The sequence below is a fragment of the Macrotis lagotis genome, chromosome X, assembly GCF_037893015.1.
Source record: "Macrotis lagotis isolate mMagLag1 chromosome X, bilby.v1.9.chrom.fasta, whole genome shotgun sequence".
NCBI lineage: Eukaryota > Metazoa > Chordata > Mammalia > Peramelemorphia > Peramelidae > Macrotis > Macrotis lagotis.
The window spans coordinates 268395918-268408191 of record NC_133666.1 but is presented as its reverse complement, the minus strand read 5'-3'; the positions used below and the strand labels follow the sequence as shown (position 1 = coordinate 268408191).

Here is a 12274-nt window from a genome sequence, read left to right as displayed (position 1 = left end):
TGGTCCCTAAGGGAAAAGAAAGACAATAAATGGCAGAGTTGAGATTCAAACTCAGGTCCACATGATTCCACAACTAGTACTCTTCTTTATATCACATTACAGGACTCAGTTTTGTTCATTCCATGTACTTTAAAGACATAAAATATGGCCAAAGTAACTATCTAAATGAGTTGGTATGAAGTCCCAAAGTACAAATGGCCCAAGTATTTACTTGGGAACTGTCCTAGAGCCTAGAAACTTGATGGATATTTCTTGTGTACTACTCTGAAGACAGACAGGTTAATGGAACTAATAAAGATCAGGGCCAGGCTCACCTCTTTTTTATTATTTGCATTGCTCTAACAAGCTTAATTTAAAAATTTTTTTTAATTTAAGGCAATGGGATTAAGTGACTTGCCCAAGATCACACAGCTAGGGAATTGTTAAGTATCTGAGGCCTGATTTGAACTCAGGTCCTCCTGATTCCAAGGCCAGTGCTCTATCCACTGCACCACCTAATTGTCCCTGACAAGTATAATTTTATTTATTTTTTTATTTAATATTTATTCTCATTTTGTAGAAATGTTTTTTTACATTAATACAATATTCTTGTTTAAGAGTAAATGAAATAACCCCTCCCCCCATAAAATATAGACTTGCTTGAGAGATAAAGTAAAGGGGAGAGAAAAAAATTAAAATAAAAAAATAATAGTAATAATTGTAGGTATGGCCAGGTGGCTCAATGGACGGAGCACCAACCCTGGAGCCAGGAGCACCCGAGCCCATATCCAGCCTCGTAAACCCAACAATCACCCAGCCACGTGACATGCAAGCCACCTGAGCCCCACTGCCCTGTAAAAACCAAAAAAAAAAAAAGAAGAAAAAAAAAGAAAAAGAAAAAAGAAAAAAAACAACCCAAAATAAAATAGTAATAATAGTAGGGGTGGCTGGGTGGCGGACAGAGCACTGGCCCTTGAGCCAGGAGCACCCAGGTCCAAATCTGGCCTCAGACACCCAACGATCACCCTGCTATGCGGCCCCAGGCAGGCTCCCCAGCCCCATCTACCCTGCACCCCCCCCCCAAAATAATAAAAAATGTGCTTGAGTCTTTGTTCCAACACCAACAACTCTGTCGCAGGTGGATCACATTCTTTATGATAAGTCCATGGCAAAAGTTACTTCCACATTTTTCCACTGTTGCCATTGCTGATCACAACTCCCTCTTTTGGTATTTCTCCACTACCATGTACTATATTTTCTCTCTCCTTTCACTCTGACTCTGCTGTAGGGTAGCTGAGTGGCACAGGAGACAGATCCCCGGCTCTGGGGCCAAGAGGTCCCGAGCCCCAGTACCACCCTTAGGCTCAGCTTCCACCTGGCCCTATGGTCCAGGACAGGCCATCCAATCCCAGCCCCTTGCAAAAAGTGAAAAAGAAAATGTGTTATATCTGACCACTCTCCCCCCATGGTCCATCCTCTCCTCCATCACTCACATCCCCCCCCTTCCCCCTCTTCTTACTCCAGATGTCTATACCCCATTGAGTATATATATGCTGTTTCCTCTCCTAGCCATCTCTGATGAGAGCAAAGATTCCCATATTCCCCCCTTGCCTTCCCCCCTTCCATATCACTGCAATAGCTCATTGTAAGAAAGAAAAATCTTATTTTATGAAATATCTTGGCCTATTCCCCCCTCTCCTTTTTCCTTCTCCCATTACATTTCCCTTTTTTTCTACTGACTCCATTTTTACACCATATTTTATCTTCAAATTCAGCTTTCTCCTGTGCTTCAACTATAAAAGCTCCCTCTACCTGCTCTATTAAGTATTATTATTATGAGTATTATCAGTGTCATTTTTCTATACAGGAATACATGCAGTTCATCATCATTAAGTCCTTCATATTTTCCCCTTCTCCAATCTCTATGCTTCACCTGAGTCCTGTATCTGAAGATCAAACCTTCTGTTCAGCTCTGGCCATTCCAACAGGAACATTTGAAAGTCCATCTTTTTCCCCTAGAAGAGGACATTCATTTTTGCTGGGTAGTTGATTCTTGGCTGCATTCCAAGCTCTTTTGCCTTCCAGTATATTATATTCCAAGCCCTACGAGCTTACAATGTAGCTGCTGCTAAATCCTGTGTGATCCTGACTGCAGCTCCACGATATCTGAACTGTGTCCTTCTGGCTGCTTGTAATATTTCTCTTTGACTTGGGAGTTCTGGAATTTGGCTATAATATTGCTAGAGGTTGGATTTTTGGGATCTCTTTCTCGGGGGGATTGGTGGATTCTCTCCATTTCTATTTTGCCCTCTGCTTCTAGAATATCAGGGCAATTTTCCTGTAGTAATTCTTTGAAAATGATGTCAAGGCTCTTTTCCTGATCATGACTTTCAGGTATTGCAATAACTTTTAAATTATCTTTCCTAAGTCTGTTTTCCACATCAGTTGTTTTTTTCAATGAGATATTTCACATTTTCTTCTAATTTTTCATTTTTTTTTTGGTTTTGAAGTATTGATTCTTGATTTCTGGTAAATTCATCAATCTCCCTGAAATCTATTCTTTGTGTGAAGGATTTGTTCTCCTCAGAGTTTTCTTATCTCTTTTTCCATCTGGCCAATTTTGCTTTTTAAAGCATTCTTCTCCTCAATAACTTTTTGAACTGTTTTATCCATTTGACCTAAGTTGGTTTTTAGCATGCTATTTTCTTCAACATTTTTTTTGGATTTCCTTGACTAGGCTGCTGACTTCATTTTCATGTTTTTCCTGCATCTCTCTCATTTCTTTTCCCAGTTTTTCTTCTAACTCCCTAATTTGATTTTCAAAGTCCTTTTTGAGCTCTGTCATAGCCTGAGCCCAATTTCTGTTTTTCTTGTAGTCTTTAGATGCAGGAGCTTGTGCTTCCTCATCTTCAGACTGAGTAGTTTGATCCTTCTTGGGCTCATATGTAAAATATTTCTCAATGGTGTTCCTCTTTTTTCTCTACTTGCTCATTTTCCCAGCCTGGTTTTGGGGTGTTTCCTGAGCTTTTTGGGACACTCCCACAAGGGTCTCAGTGTGTGAGACTCTGTCCTCTCTCCTGGTCTGGGAATGACCATATGCGCCCCTCTCTGCCACAGGGCTGAGGTGGGGGCAGCCCTGCTGTTCTATTGCGGGGAGGGGCTCGACTGAGATCAGGATCTGAATGTGGTCAGAACCCCAGAGTCCTGTTCCAGGGACTGAGCTAGGCAGTCTCTCTCTCTCCACTCCCCTCCCTAGGTTCAATGGGCTCATGCCCTGGGGGCTCCTGCTTACTGGCTCTGCCTGCTTCTGTTCCTGGATCTGAGCTGCTGCTGGCTGTGTGCCCTGAGGGCTAGACTTCATGTGCTGTGCTCACTCTGGCAGAGGTCTCCTGCTGTTCCCCCAATTTGTGCCTGGTGCTCCCCAGGGGCATAGCTCAGGAAACTCCCCTGCTGCTGTGAGCAGCAGCTCCCAGTGCCCTGGGGCTGCCTCTGGAGGGTGAAGTTCTTACACTCTGGCTGGCCACCGCTCTGGTGGGCCACCCCCCTGGTGGGCCACCCCCTCCTACCCTGGGGAGCAGAGCCTTTCTGCTCTTTTCTAGGTTACCTTGAGTAGAACTGCCTCATTGGGTCCCTCTGTGGGTTCTGTCTCTCGAAAATTTAGTTAGAGTCCTTAGCTTATGAGTTTTATGAGAGAGCGCCTAAGACACGATCCTTTCTTGTCACCATCCTGGCTCTGCCCCTCGACAAGCATAATTTTAAACAGAGTTCTTAAATACTTCTCAAAAATCTAAAAAAGGAAGCAACGTTAACTTCCCATAAATCTCTAAGGCACCCACACTTACATGATAAAAACCGATCCAGTCTAGTTCTAGAGAACAAAGCAAATCTAATTCAAAAATTTAAGTTTTATCATGGTTTTGTAGAATAATCAAATATAGGCATTATTTTACTTGTTGGACACTACTGCATGAAAGGTAGGCTGGAGAAATGCAAATTTAAGCACCTCACACTTCTCAGACTGGCCAATATGACCAGAAAGGTCAATGATGAATGTTGGAAGGGATGTGGGAAATCTAGGAAATTAATACATTGTTGGTGGAGCTGCGAGCTCATCCAACTTTTCTGGAGAACAATTTGGAATTGCGCCCAAAGGACAACAAAAATGTACATACCCTGAAGAGATTATGAAAAAGGGTAAAAATATCACTTGTACAAAAATATTCATAGCAGCCCTATTTGTGGTGGCAAAGAATTGGAAATTAAGTGAATGTCCTTCAATTGGGGACTGGCTTAACAAACTGTGGTATATGTATGTGATGGAACACTATTGTTCTATTAGAAACCAGGAGGGATGGGAATTCAGGGAAGCCTGAAAGGATTTGCATGAACTGATTTGAGTGAGATGAGCAGAACCAGAAGAACACTGTACACCCTAACAGCAACATGGGGGTGATGACCAACCTTGATGGACTTGCTCATTCCATCAGTGCAACAATCAGGCACAATTCTGGGCTACCTGTATCCAGAGAAAGAATTGTGAAGTTTAAACAAAGACCAAAGACTATTACCTTTAAATTAAAAAACAAACAAACCATTATATTATTATGTAATTTTGCTATCTCTTATACTTTATTTTTCTTCCTTAAGGATAAGATTTCTGAGGCAGAGCCAAGATGGCAACAGGGGAAGAGCCTCTCCTAGGTGCTCTCTCCAAAATATTTCAAAAATCTTAAAATTATCACTCTAACTAAATTTTTGAGAGATAGAACCCACAGAAAGATCCAGTGATGCAATTCTCCAGCCCAAGGTTACCTGGAAAATAATGGAAAAACTTGGTTTTACAGGGTTAGAGGGGCAGTCCTGCCAGAGTGAAGAAACTCCAGCCTCCCAGGAGCAGCCCCCATGGCACCTGAGAGTGCTAGTTCCCATCAGCAGAAGCAGTTTCTTGACCTGCATCCCAGGGAGAACCAAGCACAACTTGGAAGATTTAACAGGGAGACTTCTGCCAAAATGCACATGAAGCCCAGGCCCTGAGCATGGCCGCAGCACTCAGTGCGGCCACGGCATTCAGCTCAGCTGGCAAGCAGAAGCCTCTAGGCAGCTGCACCCTGAGTGCTCAGGGAGACTTCTGAGGTCAGCCCTCGGGGGTTCTGACCACATTCAGATGCTGATTGCAGTCTAGGCCCCCCCCCAATAGAACAGGGACTCACCCCCTCAGCCTCATGGCTGGGCTGTGTGTGTGTGTGTCTGTGTGTGTGCTTGTTGTCATTGACAGACCAGGAGAGCAGTCAGAGCCTCACACACTGAGGTCCTTGTGGGTGGTAACCCAATAAAACTCAAAAGCTCAGAAAGCACCCCATACATAACCAGGCACAGGCTGGGGAAATGAGTAATTAGGGGAAAAAAAAGGAATTTGACCATTAACAAATACTTTGTCTATGATCCCAAATAGGATCAAAATACCCAATCTGAAGATGAGGAAATACAAGCTCCTGCATCTAAAGACTCCAAGAAAAATAGAAGTTGGGCTCAGGCTATGACAGAGCTCAAAAAAGATTTTGAAAATCAAGTAAGGGAGATAGAAGAAAAATTGGGAAAAGAAATGAGAGAGATGCAGGAAAAACATGAAAAAGAAGTCAGTAGCTTAGTCAAGGAGATCCAAAAATATGCTGAAGAAAATAACATGCTAAAAAACAGCATAGGTCAAATGAATAAAACAATTCAAAAAGTTATTAAGCAGACAAATGCTTTAAAAAGCAGAGTTGGCCAGATGGAAAAAGAGTTAAGAAAGCTCTCTGAGGAAAGCAAATCCTTCAGATCTAGAATGGAGCTAAGGAAGCTGCTAACTTTACGAAAAGTCAAGACACAATACTTCAAAACCAAAAGAATGAAAAATTAGAAGAAAATGTGAAACATCTCACTGAAAAAATAACTGATCTGGAAAACAGATTCAGAAAAGATAATTTAAAAATTATTGGGATACCTGCAAGTCATGATCAGGAAAAGACTTTGACCTCATCTTGAAAGAATTCCTACAGGAAAATTGCCCAGATATCCTAGAAGCAGAGGGCAAAACAGAAATGGAGAGAATCCACTGAACTCCCCTGGAAAGAGATAAAAATCCCTAGGAATATTACAGCCAAATTCCAGAAGTCAAAGAGAAAATTTTGCAAGCAGCCAGAAAGGCACAATTCAAATATCGTGAAGCTGCAGTCAGGACCACACAGAACTTTGCAGCAATGACATTAAGGGTTTTTAGGGCTTGGAATATAATATTCTGGAAGGTAAAAGAGCTTGGAATGCAACCGAGAATCAACCACCCAACAAAACTGAACATTCTCTTCCAGGGGAAATGATGGAATTTCAATGAAATGGGAATTTCAAATGTTCTTGTTGAAACAACCAGAGCTGAACAGAAAGTTTAACCTTCAAGTAGAGGACTGAGGTAAAACATAGAGAGCGAGGGAGAAGGGTAAAATATGAAGGATTTAATGATGATGAACTGCATGTATTCCTATATAGAAAAATGTTACTGATAATACTCATATGAACCTTCTCATTTAATAGAGCAGGTAGAAGGAGTTTTAATAGATGAAGCATAGGAAAGAGTTGAATTTGAAGATAGACTATCATATAAAATGGAGTCAATGGCTAAAAGGGAAATGTACTGGGAGTAAGAGAAAGGAGAGGTGAAATAGGCTAAGATATTTCATATAAAAGATTTTTTTTTGCTATGAGCTTTTACAATGATATGAAAGGGGGGGAGGTGAGGGGGAATGAGGGAACCTTCACTCTCATCAGAAATAGCTCAGAGAGGAAACAGCATACACACTCAATAGGGTATAGACATCTACAGTAAAAAGGAGAGAAGGGGAAGGGGGGATGTGGGTAATAGAGGAGAGGGTAAATCACAGGAGAGAATAATCAGATATAACACATTTTCTTTTTTTAAATTTTGCAAGGTGCTGGGATTGGGTGGCCTGTCTGGGACCACAAAGCTGGGTGGTTACTGGGTCTCTGAGGGGATATGTGGGCTTGGGGCCTCTTAGCCCCAAGACTAGTGCTCTGTCCAGTGCACCACTCAGTTGCCCTATAGTACATTTTAAAAGAGGGACAGAGTGGAAAGAGAGAGAAAATATATGGTAGTGGGGAGAAATGGATGGAGGGAATTACAATCAGCAACAGCAACTGTGGAAAAATATGGAAGTAACTTCTGTGATGAACTTATGATAAAGAATGTGATTTACCCAAGACAGAACTGATGGTATCAGAACACAGACTGAAACACATTTTTTTTCTCTTTCTTTTACTTTATTTCTCATGAGGGTCTATTTTTTTTTTTTGCGTGGGTGAGGTGGTATTATGTTTACTCTTAAAAAAGAATATTTCAATAATGTATAAAGTCATATTAAACAAAAAAAATGAAAGAAAGAAAATAAATCAGGAGGGATGGGAATTCAGGGAAGCATGGAAGGATTTATATAAACTTGTGCTGAGTGAGATGAGCAGAATCAGAAAAACATTGTATACCCTAATAGCAACATGGGGGTGATCATCATCCTTGATGGACTTGCTCATTCCATCAGTGCAACAATCAGGGACAATTTTGGGGTATCTGTGATGGAGAATATCATCTGTATCCAGAGAAAGAATTATGGAGTTTGAACAAAGACTAAAGACTATTACCTTCAATTTAGGAAAAAAACCTGTTATCTTATTAGATAATTTTGCTATCTCTTATACTTTTTTTTTTTCTTCCTTAAGGATTCAACTTAGATTGATACATACCATGGAAACAGTGTAGGGACTAACAGACTGCCTTCTGTGGGGGATGGAGGGAAGGGAAGCAAGAATAAGAGTAAATTTGTAAAACTCAAAATAAATAAAACCTTTCATTGGAAAGAGAAAAAAATATGATTTCTCTCTCATCACATTCAACTTAGATAAATGTATACCATGGAAACAACATAAAAATCAACAGATTACCTTCTGTGGGGGCAGGGAAGCAAGATTGGGGGGAAATTATAAAATTCAAAATTAATAAAATCTCTCTTTTATTAAAAAAAAAGGTAGGCTGGAAAGACCTAGGTTCTAGTCTCATCTCTGCTAGTATAATTGTATGACCTTGAACATATCATTTAAAGTTTCCTGCCCTCAGTTTCCTCCTCCTCCTCTATAAAATGAAGAAGTTGGACCACCAAATGATCTAAGAAAAACCATGTGAATTAAAATTGTTTTCTAGGAGTATTTTAATAAGAATGTTTTAATTTAGTCATATATTTTAGTATCTTCTCAATAAGTAATGAAAATTTCACACATTATGTAGAAATAACTAATGGACACAATGTATTCTCCATTGGTATTCTGATAAGGTTAAGAGAACTAAAATAACACCCCAAATATATTGGTTGAAACCTCTGCAGCAAATTTATGGTGTAAATCATGTACATGGTTAGAACCATAAAGAATCAGTTGGTACAGGTGGATCCAAGTTGTATCATATTGGAAGGAATGTACAAATTTAAGAGATCACAGCTCTATATAATAAGTTGATTCCCTTCCTGGCCCTGTTCCCAACATTTTGAACTTCAACATCTTGCCTCTGCTGCTGTTCCATCCTGGAATGCATCAGGATGTTAGGTTTCCTAATCCTGGTTCATCCTACCACACTTGTGGCTTACTGAATATCTGCTAGCAAGACCCATCCCCCTTTCCCATTATTGAATACCTCCTGGAGGCTCCATTTTTGTGAAAGGGCCCATCCTCCCAATACTGCTCCTAACTTTCTGGGTTTCAAAATCATCTTCACTATCATTCCTCTACATCTACTCTTCAGTTCCTTTTTTTGTGAGTTGTCTTTCTGCATTAGAATATGAATTCTGTGCTTTTTAACCATTTTGGAAAACAATTTGGAATTATGCAAACAAACTAACATGTTCAATCAGACTCCCTTACTACACTTATATGGAACCAACAATAAGTTCTATGAAACACCAAAAATATTATAACAACATTTTTTGGTGATAGAAAAGAACTGGAAACAAATAGACTCTCATCAATTGGGGAATGGCTAAATAAACTGTGGTACATGAATGTAATGGATATTATTATGCTAGTAGTAAGAAATAAAAAATGTGATGACTACAGAGAAGTATGGAAAGATGTGAATTGATGCAGAATGAAATAAACAGAGCCCAGAAAATAATAAACACAGTAACTACAACAATATAAATGGAAAGAAAGTCACATACACAAACACAAACAGAGAAAATAAGAAGTGAACATAGTAAAATTATACAGATCAAGCACGACTTAAATGAATAGATGATAGGACACCCTCAACCCACCTCTTTGTTGAGCTGAGAGGCCGACAAATGTTGCACATTATACTTTTCAGACTTTTTCAATGTATTGATTGGCTGTGCTGATTTTTTCCTCTTCTTTTTCTTTTTTTTGTCATTAAAAATACTATTATATGGCAAAGCTCGAGGAGGAGATGGAATACTAAGGAAAACTGGGATAACGTAAGAAACAATTTACTCACAAAAAGAAAACTAACAAAAAAGGACTATCAGTTCCTTGAGAGCAGGGACTGTCATTCTTTTTGCTTTTTCAGCATTTACATAGCACCTATCACATAGTAAGTGATTAATAAATGCTTATTTTCTTCCCTCATCAGAGTTCCAGTTATTTAACAATATTAGTAACTTTTCAAATGAAAGTAAAGAGACAAAAATGCATCTTTCTATTCCAATTATAAAATGATTCACACAACAAATGAAAAGTCTAAATATAGGATAAAATGAAGTCACTCTCTCACATAAATACTTACATTGTTCTCTTGGTTCTTGTTGTTCTTTAGGAGTGTAATAACACAGTTATGAATAAAGAATGCAAGAGTGAGTACTCCAGTCAACTGTGGAAAATGAAGTCTGATCTCTAGGAGGAAAGGAGAGAAATCATCAAGATTTACATCTAGGAGACACACATTAGCTGTCAAAGATGTGATCAAGAACCATATGACAAAAATCAGTAGCTTCTGCTCTAGGTGTGCACATTTTAAAAAAGTTTCATGTTGTTGCTCTTGATCACTATTACAGGGAGAAGGCTTGAATTTGCTAAGAAAATATTCCACAAAAACTATCATGGAGGGAAGCAAAGTTTGCATGATTTTCCTCAACAACTAAAATGCATTGCTGATATTTGCATTAGGACCTCTCTCTCTAGTCAATTTCAAAAGTGGGAAAAACAGACTTTAAGGGACACACTGAACTTTCTGAGATTTCTGTGGGGGAGAAGGGGAGAATAATGTAAGTAAATATAAAAGATAATAGAAAGTGGGAAGACTTTTCTGAACATGGATGTGCTATATTTTGACTATTCTGCTTGCATGGAATCCTATTTTTTTGCTGTTGTTCAGTCATATCTGTGTCTGATTCTTCATGTTCAACTTGGGGGTTTCTTACAGGAGTGGTTTGCCATGTCCTGCTCCAGTAAATTTTATAGATGAGGAAATCAAGTCAAAAAGGCATAAGTGATTTGCCCAGGGTCAAACAGCTATCAAATGCCTGAGTTTATATTTGACCTCAGGATGATGAATCTACCTGACTCCAGGTCCAGTGCACCATCCTTTGTAACACCTAGATGCTCCTAGAATCTGTTAGTAGCATTCAATCCCCACCAATAATAATATAAACAGGAAGAAAAATATAGATATGATTATCACAAGTATTTTTATCTGACTAATTAATCACTGGAGAAAATTTTTTCTTGGCTTGACTCAGAATTTGTTAGCAAAGGTTAACTGGGTTACTGTCTTCTTTCAACAACAATGAAAAGTAGTTATATTTACACTAAATATATTGGGACTGAGAACCTTCCATTTTATATGCTACAAGGTGAACAGCATTTGTTGAACAACTACAATTACATTTACTTTCTAACTACAAAGGTGATGATCCACTAATTTGGATTAGTTAAGCTGCTCAAATAAAATGGATAATGTGCCAAACAAAGCAAAAACTTGCTTCATATCATCCTTTTACAAGCATTTCTCTTCTTAGAATAAGAATAATAGAGGAAGCACTGAGCAGAAGACAAACAAGACTATGAATATCTTTACTTCAAAACCTCATCTAAACTAGGCCCTCTGTTAAATTGCTTGTTAAGAGAGCTCTATGTTGGGTCTCTTATGGGCAATTCATCAATTATTTTTAGAGTTCTCAAAGGAGGATAAATGAAAATAAATCTAAATTGGCTCATCCTCCAAAACTGGACAGTTAGGTGTTCAGAATGTTAACAACAATGCTATAGAACACTGGTTCATCCTCATTACATTTAAAATGTTGACATAACATAATCTATATTTGGAAGTCCTAAAATAACATTCTTTGAGAAAAAAGAGGGATTTCTCAGTGACTAATAATCTATCATCCAAATAATGTCCACTTTTTTATTATTTCCATACTAAGATAGAAGTATATCATCTCTGGAAGGAAGAAAATTCTACTTCAAAGGACTACATTCCTAAAAGAAGATAATTTCTTCTCTGCAACCTGTATTGTACACAAATTATTCCTTTCCACTTGGATTCAGTATCTCAGAGGGATTTCCCCCCATATGTCTTAATGAGATGCCTGGGGGGGGGGGGGAATCTATAACCATACAATTACAGGGTTAAGTTGGATCTGATGGCATTTTCTGGGACTAATTTTTCAGGGGCATTTAAATTTATGATCATATATTATTCTGATTATGTGGGTATTTAGTCATTGATTCCTTGTTTTTTTTGCAAGGCAATGGAGTTAAGTGACTTGCCCAAGGACACACAGCTAGGTAATTATTAACTGTCTGAGGCTGGATTAGAACTCAGGTCCTCAGGGCAGCTAGGTGGCGTAGTGGATAAAGCACTGGCCCTGGAGTCAGGAGTACCCGGGTCCAAATCCAGTCTCAGACACTTCATAATTACCTAGCTGTGTGGCCTTGGGCAAGCCACTTAACCCCATTTGCCTTGCAAAAACCTAAAAAAAGAGAGAGAGAGAGAGAGAGAGAGAGAACGCGGGTCCTCCTGACTCCCCCATTGTTTTCTTATTAACTGTGAATTGATTAGCAATAAGACAGAATATGAGATATGAAAGTTTGATAAACTGCATTTTCTATATTTAATGGATATATTCAAAATCTCCAGATTTGTTTTTTATTCTAATTTTCATTATTCCTAATTCCCCTCTCCCTAATCCTCCCCAAAACAAAAATGAAAAACAATTATGTAATAATTATAATTGAAGATGGAGTA

General features: G+C 38.9%; 1 protein-coding gene across 2 annotated transcripts in view; it reads right to left on the bottom strand.

Moving 5' to 3' along the window:
* SLC38A9 (solute carrier family 38 member 9) overlaps positions 1–12274 on the bottom strand; it is a 98988-nt gene that overhangs the window by 31731 nt on the left and 54983 nt on the right. For both annotated transcript variants that reach the window (XM_074205880.1, XM_074205881.1), the window contains exon 11: positions 9812–9918. In XM_074205880.1, coding sequence (XP_074061981.1) covers positions 9812–9918 — 107 coding nt within the window. The remainder of the gene's footprint in view (positions 1–9811; positions 9919–12274) is intronic.